Source organism: Bacillus rossius, chromosome 13 (assembly GCF_032445375.1).
Source record: "Bacillus rossius redtenbacheri isolate Brsri chromosome 13, Brsri_v3, whole genome shotgun sequence".
Taxonomy (NCBI): domain Eukaryota; kingdom Metazoa; phylum Arthropoda; class Insecta; order Phasmatodea; family Bacillidae; genus Bacillus; species Bacillus rossius.
In genome coordinates, this window is record NC_086340.1 from 937,419 (window position 1) to 951,300 (window position 13,882).

Consider the following 13,882-nt stretch of genomic DNA (forward strand, 5'->3'; position numbering starts at 1 on the left):
TAGACGAGCCCGCATCAGCGGTTCACTAGACATCCACCGACTAGGGCTTGCCAGCGAGGCAGAAGAACACGTGTCAGTATCGGTCTGGCGAGACGATGAGGGATTCGGCATTAGCCACAGGCCGAGTTGGAGAGTGGTCGCTGACTGCTCTCGGTGTGAGTGGTTCTGGGTTCGAGTCCCGGGTAAGGTGTGTGTGTCAATTTGTACTGATTGAAGATAATTCCCGAAATAAAGCTACCAATGGAACGAAAAGTAAAAATTGGGTCTGATTGTTGGCGAAAGCTGTAGACAATATTTTAAAAATGAAAAATGGTCGGAGAGTACAAGGGAAATGTTTGAGCCACGCAGCGGGCAACAAGCAGGTAATGTATGATTTGAGTTTTGTGAATGTGCGAGAGCAAAATGCAATTGACCACATGTTATAAAAGCAATGATTCACTTTACTTCCAGTGTATCAACACAAAATACTTACTAACTGACCAAAGAGCAATACATGTTTATTACATTTCATATGTGATTTAAACACATGAATCCAGACTATTTAAGAACTAACATGTTTACTTATGCACCACTTGTTAGCCCAGCTCAAGAACAAGCTACAATGACAACAGGGATTGATCGACTCTACCGCCTGCTGTAGGCCTCTACAGATAGCAGTTACACAATTGTGAAATGAACCAAAAACTGGACTTCTAAAGGGAGTATATGTACACATCCCTCGTTGAGCAGAAACATGCTGAGGTAAAGAAGAGTGGATTAGGTGCCATGCATATGCATGGTAAGTCCCAATGCATGTATAGTGACTCTTGGGCATTGGATGTGGGAGCCAGTTACGCTACTTTGTGATTGGAAGTTGTCACTGACAAATCTGATGTAATTAATTAATTTTATTAAGTACTACTAAACTATACTACTATACGATGCTGCTACTACTACTACTACTACTAACAGATAACAGTAATGCTCACTTGTTCAATATCTCTCATGTATGATGAAACTTATAAATGTATATTATCCATATGTATACATACATCTGCCCTCGCTCGCACAAAACCCTTCACTCAGCATCCAGATAGTAAATACTGCTGGAATCATGTGTCTGTTACAAGAAGAGCGCTAACCGGAATTTGACACACAACAAAGGTTAGATGTAACAAATCTCTGGTGCATACATATACACTTTTTTTTTAAGTAGGTAGGTTTAAATATTTTGATGTAAAACCTGAAACCTCCAAACAGATATCATTAAAACTGAGTTAGAAAACATCATTTAGTGTTAGGAACAGGTTTGTTAGTTCACACACATCCCTTCCTCCTCCAACCCATATGTTGTGGGTCTGGATACATAGAGTCTTAGTGTTGTATAATGTCCCTTCTCTTCACCTTTCTCTGTTGTGCTTGCTGCTTCTCTCTCTCATGTGCTCCTTGTTTCCTTCCTCCACACATTCACCTGGACAGACACCAGCACTGCAACCATATCCCCCCAAAGCCCGACCGAGAGAGGACCACGGACCAGACGCGGACGTAGACCTGCAGGGGGACGTGCTCGTCAACTCGCTGCTGGACGACGAGCTGGGGCAGAGCGGCCGCCTGCTGCAGCTGGACCCCGACGTGGAGCTGATAGCCGTGGCGGGCGGGCGAGTGGTGCACGCCTATCCCAGCTCCCAGGCACGGACCAGGCACGGCCCTGCGTCACCGCTCCTGCTGCTGATGGATCACTCAATACATGCATAAATTAATGCTTGTTTGTTTTTCCTGTGTGCTTCCCCAAACCATTCCTACGATTGCGATGAAAATTCGGTGAGTCATCCTGCGCAGATGAGTGCTGCTGATGGCTCTCTCTCTCTTGGCAACCACTTGGCTTGCTGTCTCGTACTCAAAAGTTTGCACTGTGCACTGTGCCAGATGTGCACAATATAGCATTAACGTTTTAGGGCATTTTTCTGGCCAATGACAACACACCACAAAATAAACTAACAAGAGTTCACACAGCTTGCTCGACATTTAAAAAGCAATACAATTTAATAACAATTTAACATTCTATGTATTTCATTAAAAAAAAAATAATAATAATTTGAACATAAAAATTTAGCCTACTTATGATAAATATAAATTTTTCACCTGATTGAGTTTTTTTTTTTTTTAAGGAATCAACTTCACTTTACATTTAAATACAGGAGCAGGATTTCACCAGTGGAGGGGGAACAAGAGCACTTTCAGAAAATCCACTAGCACGCTGAAATTTCCACTCTCCTGCCCAGAATCAACACACTTCACTTAGTGGGAGGGAAGTCATCTGTATACAAAGATACAATCCATTGGCAAGATTAATGTTCCAGATCGAAGAAATGCTATACAAAAAAATCCCTGGCTGGTTTCAATCAGCAAATAGAGAAAATAACATTGACAGAGGGCTGTGCTATCAAGAGTGTTTTCCATCCAAGCATTTGTCAGATCACTTACCTTCGACAGTCGATACTACTTTCTCTCTGTCGTGCAAGCACGCACACACTCGTTCCACAAGCATATACCAATCATATACCAATCATACACCAAATCAAGTTGGAACCTGCAAGTATTAATTTCTGAAACCGGTATTATTTGATGGACATGAGATTGGATAGAATATTAATGCTGTCCTGTTAAGAAAAGTCTAAATTACTCATATAAAGGATACATTGTGTGTATAATTGTCATAAAAATGTGTATTTAGCAGTTTGGGCAATTAAATATGTAATTGGATTGTACATAGCAACAAAAAATAAATATGTATTCCAATTGTGCGTACTAACAAAAAATTAATTTTAAATTTGGTTATCAAAACAAAGCAAATGATTGTGTTGATTGCTGAATTGACATAATTGAAACCAATTTTTTTATTTAAAATTTATTAATTCTTGTATATTTTTTAAGTAACAAATTTTAAAAAAACTCACTTAAAAAGACTTACGAATCCTTACCTGTTAAATACAATATCAGTCTATTAAGTAAATATTCAAGTTATTAAAACAGTAAAAATTATAAAATGTAATTGCTACCAGCAAAAATTTAATATACGTACCTGCAAGTTTAAATTAGATTACAAAACAATATTTCTGTGTATTAGGCTTGATTTCTTAGTGGAAACCCCATTAGTTTTTAAGACAGGGAGTGTACATTTGTTAATCCATAAATATAGCATTTACTCATTAAAAAATTAATTACTTATTTTCATCCTAACAAGTGTACATAAAAACACTTTAAACTACATAGTTACCATTTTAAAACTTGCAGAGAAAGGCAAAGTTGTAACAACTGCTGTCACACATGCTAAGTGCCATTTTTCTGTGTACTTTTTGTAATCCATCAGTGGTTACAGGGCAAAGCAAGTATAGTAAATAACAAGTAATAATGTAATGTACAACTCTTCTAAAGAAACAATATATATTTTCAAAATGGCAGGACCAATCCCTCTCATTAAAATTCTCAAAAAAGTACAAGGCAGCTTACTGAGAAATATGTTTTGATGGTACAACAAAATGTATTAATTATAGTTACAGGTTACAGAGGTACAAATAAAAATAATTTACTTGTAATGACAATAAAACTTCTTTATTCACTCTTCCTGAATTACAGTGGTTTTCTCCGAGACATACAATCCATCCAAGAACTTCCTAATGTCCTTATTTTTGACTGTCGTCGATTGCTGGATCAGAGCAGCTGGAAAATAAATGAATATGATTAACAAAAGCAAAAGACAAAATGGTGTACTTTATTTTCTTTTTTTTTCTTTTTTTTTTAAGAATTGAGTAGTTTTTTTATTGAATAAATTTAATCCGTACAATTTAAGTCCATTTTAGCTAACTTCACTAAGTTTTGAAGGACATAGCTTCTTTGATGCCCATAGCTAATTTATTAATGTTAAGCATCATATCCATTCAGACAAACAGAATAATCTTGCACACTATAAAAGATACATAATTAGAGAGGGTGAAAAATAGAATTTATTCTGGTCATTTATAGCATTTAAATATTTACTTGTAGCATTTTTATAGCATTTATTACCAATATTATAGAATTTTATAAGCGCTCCACCAACCACAGGGACATAATTTTTAAGCGTATGTCCCCAGAACCAGGAATGTACTTGTTGATTTATTCCCTTACAGCTGGATCATAAATTTTTCTAAGAGGGATATTAGCCTTGAGAAATATTTTCACAGTCTCTTCAATAAATTCCTCTTTCTCAATTTTTGCTTTTTTTTTTTGGTTATGCAGTGTGGTTGTTAATGTTGCCTGTCGTTTCCTGTCATCTTGCTCAGAAAATTTCTTGAGTCTGTCAATGTGACCCGATGTTTTAATATGTTTTTCCGACGTATCCTTTTACTCCAAGTTGATGCGAAGGTTGCACGGCTAGCACATCAAAATATTTGTATCGCTAACATAAAAATGATGGCCCTTATATTCCGATGCGCGCGAAAGTACGGAAACGGACTTGGTCCGCTCCATATTATCATAAACACGTAAAAACAATTACTGTATGGTAAAATGTGAGCACTTTATCAAAAATCCGTACAAACTACACTTTGTTGACTAACAGCGTAAAAACCAACAGTAAAAACAAAGCAAAGGTTTACTGCACCGCATAGATAAGCTGCACCGTATGTGTACTGTAGCAAATGGCGCTACGGAAATACATCGAGAATCGTCAATCGATATATCGAACGACATAGTACCGTTGCCTACGAGATTCAACGACACTACTCGTACGCAGTAACTTCGATAATTTCATAGAGAGAATATACCGCGGCCATATTTTATTTCTCTCGTATTGTTTGTAAAGTTGTTGACAATGCCGAAAAAAAGTTGGCAGCAATTCTTTGGCAACATGGTGGCATGGTTTGTTTCTAGAGTAAATATTAGGGTTTGATTACATGTACGTGAAAAATTAACATTTAAAATGTCATTTTTTTCATGAAAAATTATTGTAAAATGTATTTTTTATGTTAGTTTTTCCCGGCAAAGTGTATACGAGACGTTTTTAGTGTCAATTCGCAGGAATATGGGATTTTCTCATTTAATCACAAGTAATTAACGAGTCGCATTAATACGCGGCTATATCGTTTTTACGATTTTTCACCCTCTCTATACATAATACATAGGGACAAAAATTCTATGGTTTTATTTTTAGGTTAATTTAATTATAAAACAATAGATTTCTGTGTTATTGTTTTTATGTCTATACCTTATCTTTATTCATAAAAAACAGAACTATTCAACAAATATAAAACAAAAAAATATTTACTAATATAAAATGAATATATAATATGGTAGCTTGTATGTACAAACTAAAACAGGAAAAAAGATTCTGGGCATTTATGGCGTCGTTTATACCATCAAATTGGTCGAAAACTGTAAAAGACATTCCATCAAAAGAAAACTGAAAAAACAAAATTATTAGGTAAAATGACATCTTATAAGCAATGTCTCAATAAGTTAGGTTCCCTTTGTACGTATTTAAAATCTTTTCACTCTACACCTAAGCCATCTGTAAAATAACACCACCGCCATATTGACGATGTGAATGCCCAGCAACAACTATATTTTAAATACTAAATAAACTATTTCACTGATAGCTATGTTCGTTACCTATTTCCTTGACTTGGTGAATACCAGTATTACTAACTAAATCACAAAGCTATCAAAGTTCACAAGCGTTAAATATAGTGTCAGTTTAGACTTCCAAACAAATTTCTTTTTATCAAAACCCATGCAAAATTGCAAACATCAAGTCTAAAATGACGAATGTATGTTAAAGATTCAAATTACCACTTGCTGTATGTGGCTTTACCTACACTGTATGCTTGCGCATTTTAAGATAAATGCACTGCCATCTATTAGCCAGTCAAAATATTTACATCAATAACTTTGTAATCACTGCATAGTATAAAACAAAGTCGCTTACCGCTATGTCTGTGCCTATGTATGGTTAGATCTTTAAAACTACGCAACGGATTTTGATGTGGTTTTTTTTTAATAGAGTGATTCAAAAGGAAGGTTTATATGTATAATGCATGCATAATAATTTTTGCGCTTAAATTGCAAACGCTGGCTGAACCCTACGAAATAGATCATGTTGTTGATATTTGTTGATTATCATTTTGTTTTTAGTCGACTGAAAAGTAAAAATATTTTTTATTTAATTATCAAAAATTGTAGTTTAAGGTAAGGTATTAACGTTCAAAAAAGAACTGAATAGAATATGTGTCTTTTGTTGTTGATATTTGCTGATTATCTTTTGTTTTTACATTTTTAGTCTATATTTATAATGAGTATACAGTCAAACCTCATTAATATGAATCCACTTAGTACGAAATTCCAGTTTATGCAAAGTACTTTCACAGTCCCAGAAAATAAAGTATGCTTTCCTATGTTATTCAGTAATTTAAATACGAAATACAGTTAATATGAATTACGAAGTTGTTTTGATCCCTCAAGTAGCTGTTAACATGTATAAGTAAACGGTTAATACGAATTTCACTGCCGAAGTCTAAAGTAAATCACGTCTTCATAACCGTCATGTAAACAAACATCTCTCCAAAGATTTATATATGTAACCTACAGTGCAAAATGGTAGAAAAACAAGATGAAAAGTTCAACTCTAGTGGCGATGTTACTAACTAAACTAGAAAAGATGCCATGTTGTAAATGGAAAACGAAAAAGGAAAGTACTCCATACCTTATTAATATTAGTCGTCGGAAGTGTACATATGTAGAAGTTTAAACAATCTATGGAAAAAAAGTTCTGATATTTTACATTGTTCACGCACGTGTGTCTTAACCTCAATTTTGAGCTTGAGTTGTTTTGTAATATGACTGCGAAACGGTAAACGCAACGACCTTACATTGCAAGTTGAAGTTAAAAATTATCGAAGAAGTAGACAATGGAGAGAGAACGAAAACTGAAATTGAAGTTTGTATTATGATTTATTCTGCAAGTGTTGCATTGTGTTTGTTTTCTTCAGTGTTTACAAATTCTTAAGCATGTAGTGAAGCCAGCTTATACTACCAACAGTGTATATAATTTTCTTTATGGTTGTAAATATAGGCATTTAAAGTTCAATCAATTTTTTTTTGTCATGATATCCCATTAGTTTGGTTAATACAAACCCTCGTTATTACAAAGTGCTAAAATGATGGTCCCTTCAGGTTTGTAATAATGAGGTTTGACTGTATTTAGCATGAGCGAGGCCGGGGCGGGTCGCCAGCGGGAACCCGGACACGGAGGAACGGGAGCGACTCACCCGAGCGGGAAACGTCCTCGATGCTGTTGCCCTCCAGCACCAGCTCGTCCTTCTGCTTGGGCGAGTTGACCACCGTCACGCCCGGCGCCATCTTCACTCGCCGGATGAACTTCTCCCCCAGGAAGTTCCTGATCTCGATCACCGTGTTGTTCTCCGACGTGACGCAGTTGATGGGGAAGTGGGCGTACACCGCCCGCATCTTGTACAGGAAGCCCTGTGAGCACCGCAGCAGTTACAACTGCACACTCGGAGCGTTACGGCGGCGGTACCTAGCTTCGTTCACTCCCGAGGCCCGCATATCATTTATGAAGCAAATCTGAAGCCCTGAACCCTATGAATATTACAACCTTTTTAATGTTGTATTATTATTTCGTAAAATAAACACCAAATACAGTTCGTGGCGCGCCATGAAGAATAGATAACTAATTATTTTAGAAATAATGTAAAAATTTTAGAAAAAATTAAAAATAACTTTAAAATATAAGGAAGAATTGCCAAAAAAAACAAATATATATATTTATAATTATAATTGTAACAAACATATACATAAATGCTTTAATATTTCTGTGAGAATGTGACTTCTGAACATGCAAACAAGGGCGGCTGCAAATGACTACAGAATCCAACCTCCTGATAACCGACCATAAATGACAATGTCGGGCTAATCTCCCAGCTACTTATTAACAAACTGACAAATGGCAGATGAAACACGTCTCACCTTGGTGACGCCCTTGATCATGTTCTGTACGTGCGAGCACACGGTGCGCACGGCGGCCAGCTCCTTCTTCGAGCCGAACCACTTCTCCACCTTGAGCAGGCGCGGGTTCACCATCTGCCACACGACACGACACGGCACTCACGAGGTGCTACACATGCCCGTTCCCCGCCCCCACACAAGCTAGCTCACTTTTTTTTTCAAGATTTATTCCTGGTACAAAAAAAAAGTAACTATTTTTTTTTGCGTGTGGCAATTTCGTGCTAACTGAATTCCACAGATGTGCTATTCAAGACCCGGGCAGTAAAATTAACATTGTGCTAAATGAATTCCCGCAATTTTAAGACGTGCGAAGTGGGGGATTAGTGTATCTTAATTCTACCTCTTTCTTAGCTTCACTGAGCAGTTTAATTTTTTTTTTTTTGCATTTCTTCTCTTTTGCTGCATTTTATTACAATTGGCCTTTCCCCCCCCCCCCCCCCATGCTATTCACATAGACATGGACAATTCACGCTGCTCGCAGCAAGGGATTTGTGATTTTAACTGCTTGAACTCCTGCATTTATCACTGCGTCATATTCATGTCTTACAGCACCATATGCTAGGTCTAGTTCCTTCCTAGTTCAAAATAATTTGTTGGTTATATTCTACAGTAGAGCCTACTTTAACACGACAAATCAAAATACAGTAAACTTCCTATTATCCGTGATGATTGGGACCTACAGATGCCAGGATAATTAAAATTCTGTAAAAAAAACCCAGCTTCCATTTCACCTTTTAAGATCCGCATTCGTATTTGGGTTGTACCATCTATTTGTCTATAGCATAATCCTGCGCACAAGTGAAGTCTGGGTGTACTGTCTCTCGGCTTACTGGGACGTAAAAAATATGGCACTGTGTAGCCATGCAAGTCTTCTCTGTCTGCTGGAGAGGCGGCTTTTATTTTAAGTTGAACAAAATATGTTTTCGTTGCATGACTAATTTAAATTGTTTGGCATGCTTTGTATACTCTTGCTTTAAAATTATATTAATTTTCCATGGAAAATGTTTTGTTTTTATGAAAAACTTAAACCTCAAAAAAAAATTCACCTCTCGCATAAAAATTGCACCCCTACTTTTCCAACTTGATTTTTGGCACAAAATGTGAGAGGATTATACAATAAAACATGGTACTACTTGCACAAATATACAAATATTTGTTTGTAACTGTACAGTCTTTAAATACTGATACTGATGCATCTGGGCAGCCGGTGATACCGATGAGTGTGGCTTCGCGGTCCGTGCTTGCTGTGGCACGATGGCTTTAAGTGTGAGCACGAGTGTTCTGCCACACGTCGGCGAAGTGCGCCAAGCAATGGCACCCGCTTGCGCACAACAACAAGCACTCCATTGATTAGAAATGTGCCAGATATTTCGCAACTGCGATTTAGAAATTTTGATCGCCTCGGCTCAAATGCAAGTAAGTGACGCCGCTGATTGGTACTGTCCTCGCAAGTAACTGGTCATCGTCAGTGAAGACCCGTATGAACGCTCACCTTGTGTGGGGAAGCTATATGGAATTGTCTCAGAACTAATAATTCCCGTCTACGTAAAAATATATATGAAACTCTTAGAAATCAACTTTTGCAAGAATTTTTTAAAATAAAATTTTTACAAAATATAATATTGCATATATAGTGAAAGTGAAAATGGCTAGAGCCAGTAACGAGACAGGAACGTAATTGAATTGAAAGCCTGAATATTTTCGGAACTGTTAAATTTTTATACGAATATATTATATTTTATAACGGTTTCACATAGCCTATATTTCTGCGTGTCAAAAGCCTTTTAATAACTTTGTATTAATCATTATTAAATTGGATTCAAATGATGTTTATTAGGTTTTTAATATGCGCACATGCTAATCAAATCATGATGTTAATATTTACATTTTATATAATTTGTTCCCCACAACTCTTTCACTGTCAAGCGTGAACCTGTTTCAAATCTTTGGAATTATTATTGGAATAAAAGGTAATAGCCTAAATTTAAACAGTAGAGTCCTACTGTCAACTTGGTTTGTTCCATACACTTTCTTTGGTTTTTGAGACATCAGTTAGGGGAACAGCGTGCTAGAAAAAGTGTCATTTTTAAAGGTGTTAATTTTATTAGCAAGTAGTGACCACACTTAATGTGTGAATATTAACTATTGAGAGGGGTCAAAAAGCAAAAAGCAAGTTAGCACAAGGCAGCTTCCAACCCTGTTACTGTTTATTTAGGGATGCTTTCATCACTTTCATGGACACCAATCATGGCAGACCACAGCGTCACGGGAGGACTCACGTGAATGTCCAGCGCAAGATGCTTGAAGGAACGTTTCAGCACGCCCCTCGGCCCCTTTACCGTGACCATTCGTGACTTGACAGTCACCGTCAGGTCATTGGGGATCTTCACCGTCTGGTTGGTCACGATCTGCTTCATCCTGCATGACCACACAGTCACACCTTCCACTGATGAACGCGAGACACAACTACAAGCTCAGCGTAACTCGTATCCGTTACGCAAGACAAAACACTACACATCCACAAACACATGACGGTGATCTCACTACCATATTTTTCTAGGAGATTGTTCCGCATCACGTACCCAAATTAATACCTTGGTCCTGGTGGCATGATCCTGTAGTACGTAATGCTTGTTGTTTTACTCTGTTCGTCAAAAGATCCTGACCAAACCAAAACTCAAATATCACAAAACATACCAATTAGGTCCTTCTTGTGAAAATTATTTTTATTTGTATTCAACTTACGATCATAATCCATCGTTATATCACAAGTTTCTGTTATGTCCAAGATATTGAGACATACTGAATTAAAACAGCAAGCATCATGTACCACAGGATCAAGCCAACAGGATCTTGCCATCACGATATAGGGATGAACTTCAATATATGAAACGGACGAATTAGCATATTTTTAATTCTCCATAGTTGTGCTAAACAAAGAAATACACGATTGCAAGTAAAAAATGACTGGTGACAGCAGTGTGAAAACAAAGGTATTGTAATGTGAAGCCTGAATTACAATAACCCGTTACGTCATCACTCAGTCGCCGAGTGATTTACAACACTCCGCTCATCTGACATAGTGTTTATCCATTTCAATACTGACATGCGTTGAGAAACTCATATTTTGGGGGAAAATTCTCTTATGTAATTATATTAGTTAAACAATTATGTAAACTAAATACTTATATCTCATTTGACTCAATATTTTTTTTTTTCACTCTGGTATATATTTTCACATTCTCAGTGTTACCATGCATAATTAATACACTTCTGTGACTCAAGACCTTTTCTGTTTAAAAAACAGCTTATCAAATGTGTTTGAACATAAGTTAAGAAATAATTTTGGAAGAAGCTAAACTATTGAACAAACTTTAATACCTTCTAATATAGTACGTTTTGAAAAACAAACACCTACATGACATTTGGAGGTTACAATTTCTTCCGTCCATCCCTCAAAAGTATTAAGTTACCAAGCTTTTGACAAACAGATGGAATTTTTCGGGCCATCTTATTGGCTGCAGGTCATGTGACGGACAGACGGACGGGGGCGACAGGCTATTGTAATTCCGGCCTAAGTTTTAACCATTATTGTTCACGAACCAGTAGAAATTAAGAAACCATGTTTTCAGGGTACATTTTGGGACGGCTATAGTACTTAAAAACATATGTTCCGTTCTTATTTACTTTTCACTCCATTAAGCTGTGACGTATGATCCTGGCGTAGTAATGTAAGCTATAAACTATTATTTTTCACAAACTAGTAGGAAGTAAGAAAACATCCCTAACAATATTTTCCGATTTTTTCTTTCTGTTCTGAAAATCCGTGACGTCCAATAATTACCAATATCATGAGTGTTCATTCTATGCTACCAAAGGGCTCCGAATGGAACAAAAAGTTCAATATGACCACTAGATTCAGAACAGGGAGATTCGGACAATCACCAATACCACACACGTCAGAGGGTAACGTGGGCCAATCAGAGATAAGTGTTCGTCTGACAATTTAGGACACTGCAACTGTAGACGGGCCTTAAGGCGTGTAAAGGCATGCACGTGTGTAAACATGTTCGTTAACCTGTATAGCGGTGCACTAGAAGCACACTAACTCACGTACTTAAATAACGTAAAGAAATAACACTCACACAAAAAAAAACCTTAGTTAATTTCGCAGTAACCAATATTTAGTTACAGAATTTGCAATAACCTCACACCAACCAAAAATAACAATAACTTTCAAGATAAAATACTAAATTATAAATGATTAGTCTAGCTAAATATATACAAATTATTTCTGTATTAATTCGATAAAAAACAACAATACAAGCAATAATTCGCGCGGATGTCTACGGATATTCCATTGGAAAAAAACACACAATTACCTGACAAGCTCCGAGCTAGTCTAGCTGTACGGAAAGAAAAAAAAATAACAAACCCTATCACGTGACATATTAACGACACTCGATTGTTCAATTTTTGTCTGTCAGGCACTTTCCTAAAATCATATAGTTATTAGGTTTAGGGCCTATTTCAACACGAAGCCATTGAAAAAAAATTTAACTAATAAATAGTTTAAATTCAGCTAACCTAATTTTAAAAATATGGAAACTTTGTCACTTCACCACACACATTTCTTGTGTTTCACAAGACTCAAGTAGTAAAGCTCGTTTAAGTCAATCAAAGTTCGTTATAAATTCAATTACAAGCAGTGACCATTTTATTTGGACGTCGACCCTAGTGTCTCCCTGCTCATAAAGACCATTATGCTGCGCCACCCCCTGATCCACCCCTGCCCCATGAAGTGTGTTAAGTGCTATTGTGTTTATGTGTATAATAAAAACATTACGACGGAACAACAAGAACACACCTATATGTAATAAACTTTAGTGTTATTTATGTAATATTTCGTTTGTGGTAATAATTATATGTTTTTCATAAATATGTCAAATATTTACACTACATTGTCCACCGGGCGACGAAGCCGAGGCCAACACCCGGAATCGTTCCGAGCGCTCTGCGTGTCGCGAAGTGGGAGTAGGGGAAGGACGGGCGAAAGAGGGGCATTGCGCGCGGAGAGGGGCAGTGGTGATCTGGCGACAGGACGAGGCGGATGTGCGCGGAGGACCAGGTCGAAGAGCAGCGACTGGTGAAACCAAGCGTGAGAAGTGGGGAGTACAGGATTACGTGTGATACATCACGAAAACATAATTGTAAACATTAACATTTATAAATAAGGGTTTTAGTGTCTAGACATTGTGTATGCCATCGGGTGTGTTACCATTGCAGCGGGACGGACTTAACGCCTCAGTCGCCAACATCTTAACGAACTTCATCACTGCTATCAACGGGAGAGGGCAATAGCTAGTCTATCGTACGAACGTATCACGAGACCACGGGGGCAGCCCACACTAGGCACCTGCCCACCGAAACACATGCAGCCAAGCCTCACTCCGCGGAGGGACGGGTGTTGTGCCTCAGGTAGCCCCATGTAAAGAGACTGTGAGGGATTAATTAAACAAGCTGTACCCGAACTGGCAAACTTTGTTGATCGAAATATCATCATTTGTCTTGCAGAATTAAACAAAGATTATTCACTGTGTGACTATGCCACAAATCTCAGCCCAAATCATTCCCTCGCTCCGTGTACTTCGCGCAGAAACCTGCCCTTGGTGGAATGGAACTGCCGAGGCCGCGCCAGTCGTCGCTTGCCTGGCTCAGGGGTCGGACACATCCGCGCACCATGGTGTCCTCAATGCTTTGTCTTCACTGCCGGTAATCACAATATTGTAAATTTTTCTGAATCCCTTTTCGTCGGCCTAGTGGTCGGTCCCACCTTCGGTGC

At 37.6% G+C, this 13,882-nt stretch overlaps 1 protein-coding gene across 2 annotated transcripts; it reads right to left on the minus strand.

Moving 5' to 3' along the window:
- Positions 1 to 3,564: 3,564 nt before the first annotated feature.
- Positions 3,565 to 12,514, minus strand: LOC134538076 (large ribosomal subunit protein uL6). 2 transcript variants are annotated; one of them, XM_063379067.1, is made up of 5 exons: positions 12,423 to 12,514; positions 10,320 to 10,458; positions 8,002 to 8,115; positions 7,284 to 7,497; positions 3,565 to 3,699 (listed from the first exon to the last, which is right to left on the minus strand). In XM_063379067.1, exons 2-5 carry the CDS (start codon positions 10,455 to 10,457, stop codon positions 3,596 to 3,598), a joined length of 570 nt encoding a protein of 189 aa, XP_063235137.1. In that variant the 5' UTR covers position 10,458; positions 12,423 to 12,514; the 3' UTR covers positions 3,565 to 3,595. The 2 variants fall into 2 exon arrangements, with proteins under 2 accessions (XP_063235137.1, XP_063235138.1); XM_063379068.1 differs by having other exon boundaries at positions 12,186 to 12,431.
- Positions 12,515 to 13,882: the final 1,368 nt, after the last annotated feature.

Coding starts and splice junctions, on each gene's coding strand:
- LOC134538076 (XM_063379067.1), bottom strand. CDS start 10,457: ATGAAGCAGATCGTGACCAACCAGACGGTGAAGATCCCCAATGACCTG. Junction 8,116..10,319: donor ATCTTGCGCTGGACATTCAC/GTGAGTCCTCCC, acceptor GTCGTGTGGCAG/ATGGTGAACCCGCGCCTGCT. Junction 3,700..7,283: donor CGAGGACGTTTCCCGCTCGG/GTGAGTCGCTCC, acceptor TTTATTTTCCAG/CTGCTCTGATCCAGCAATCG.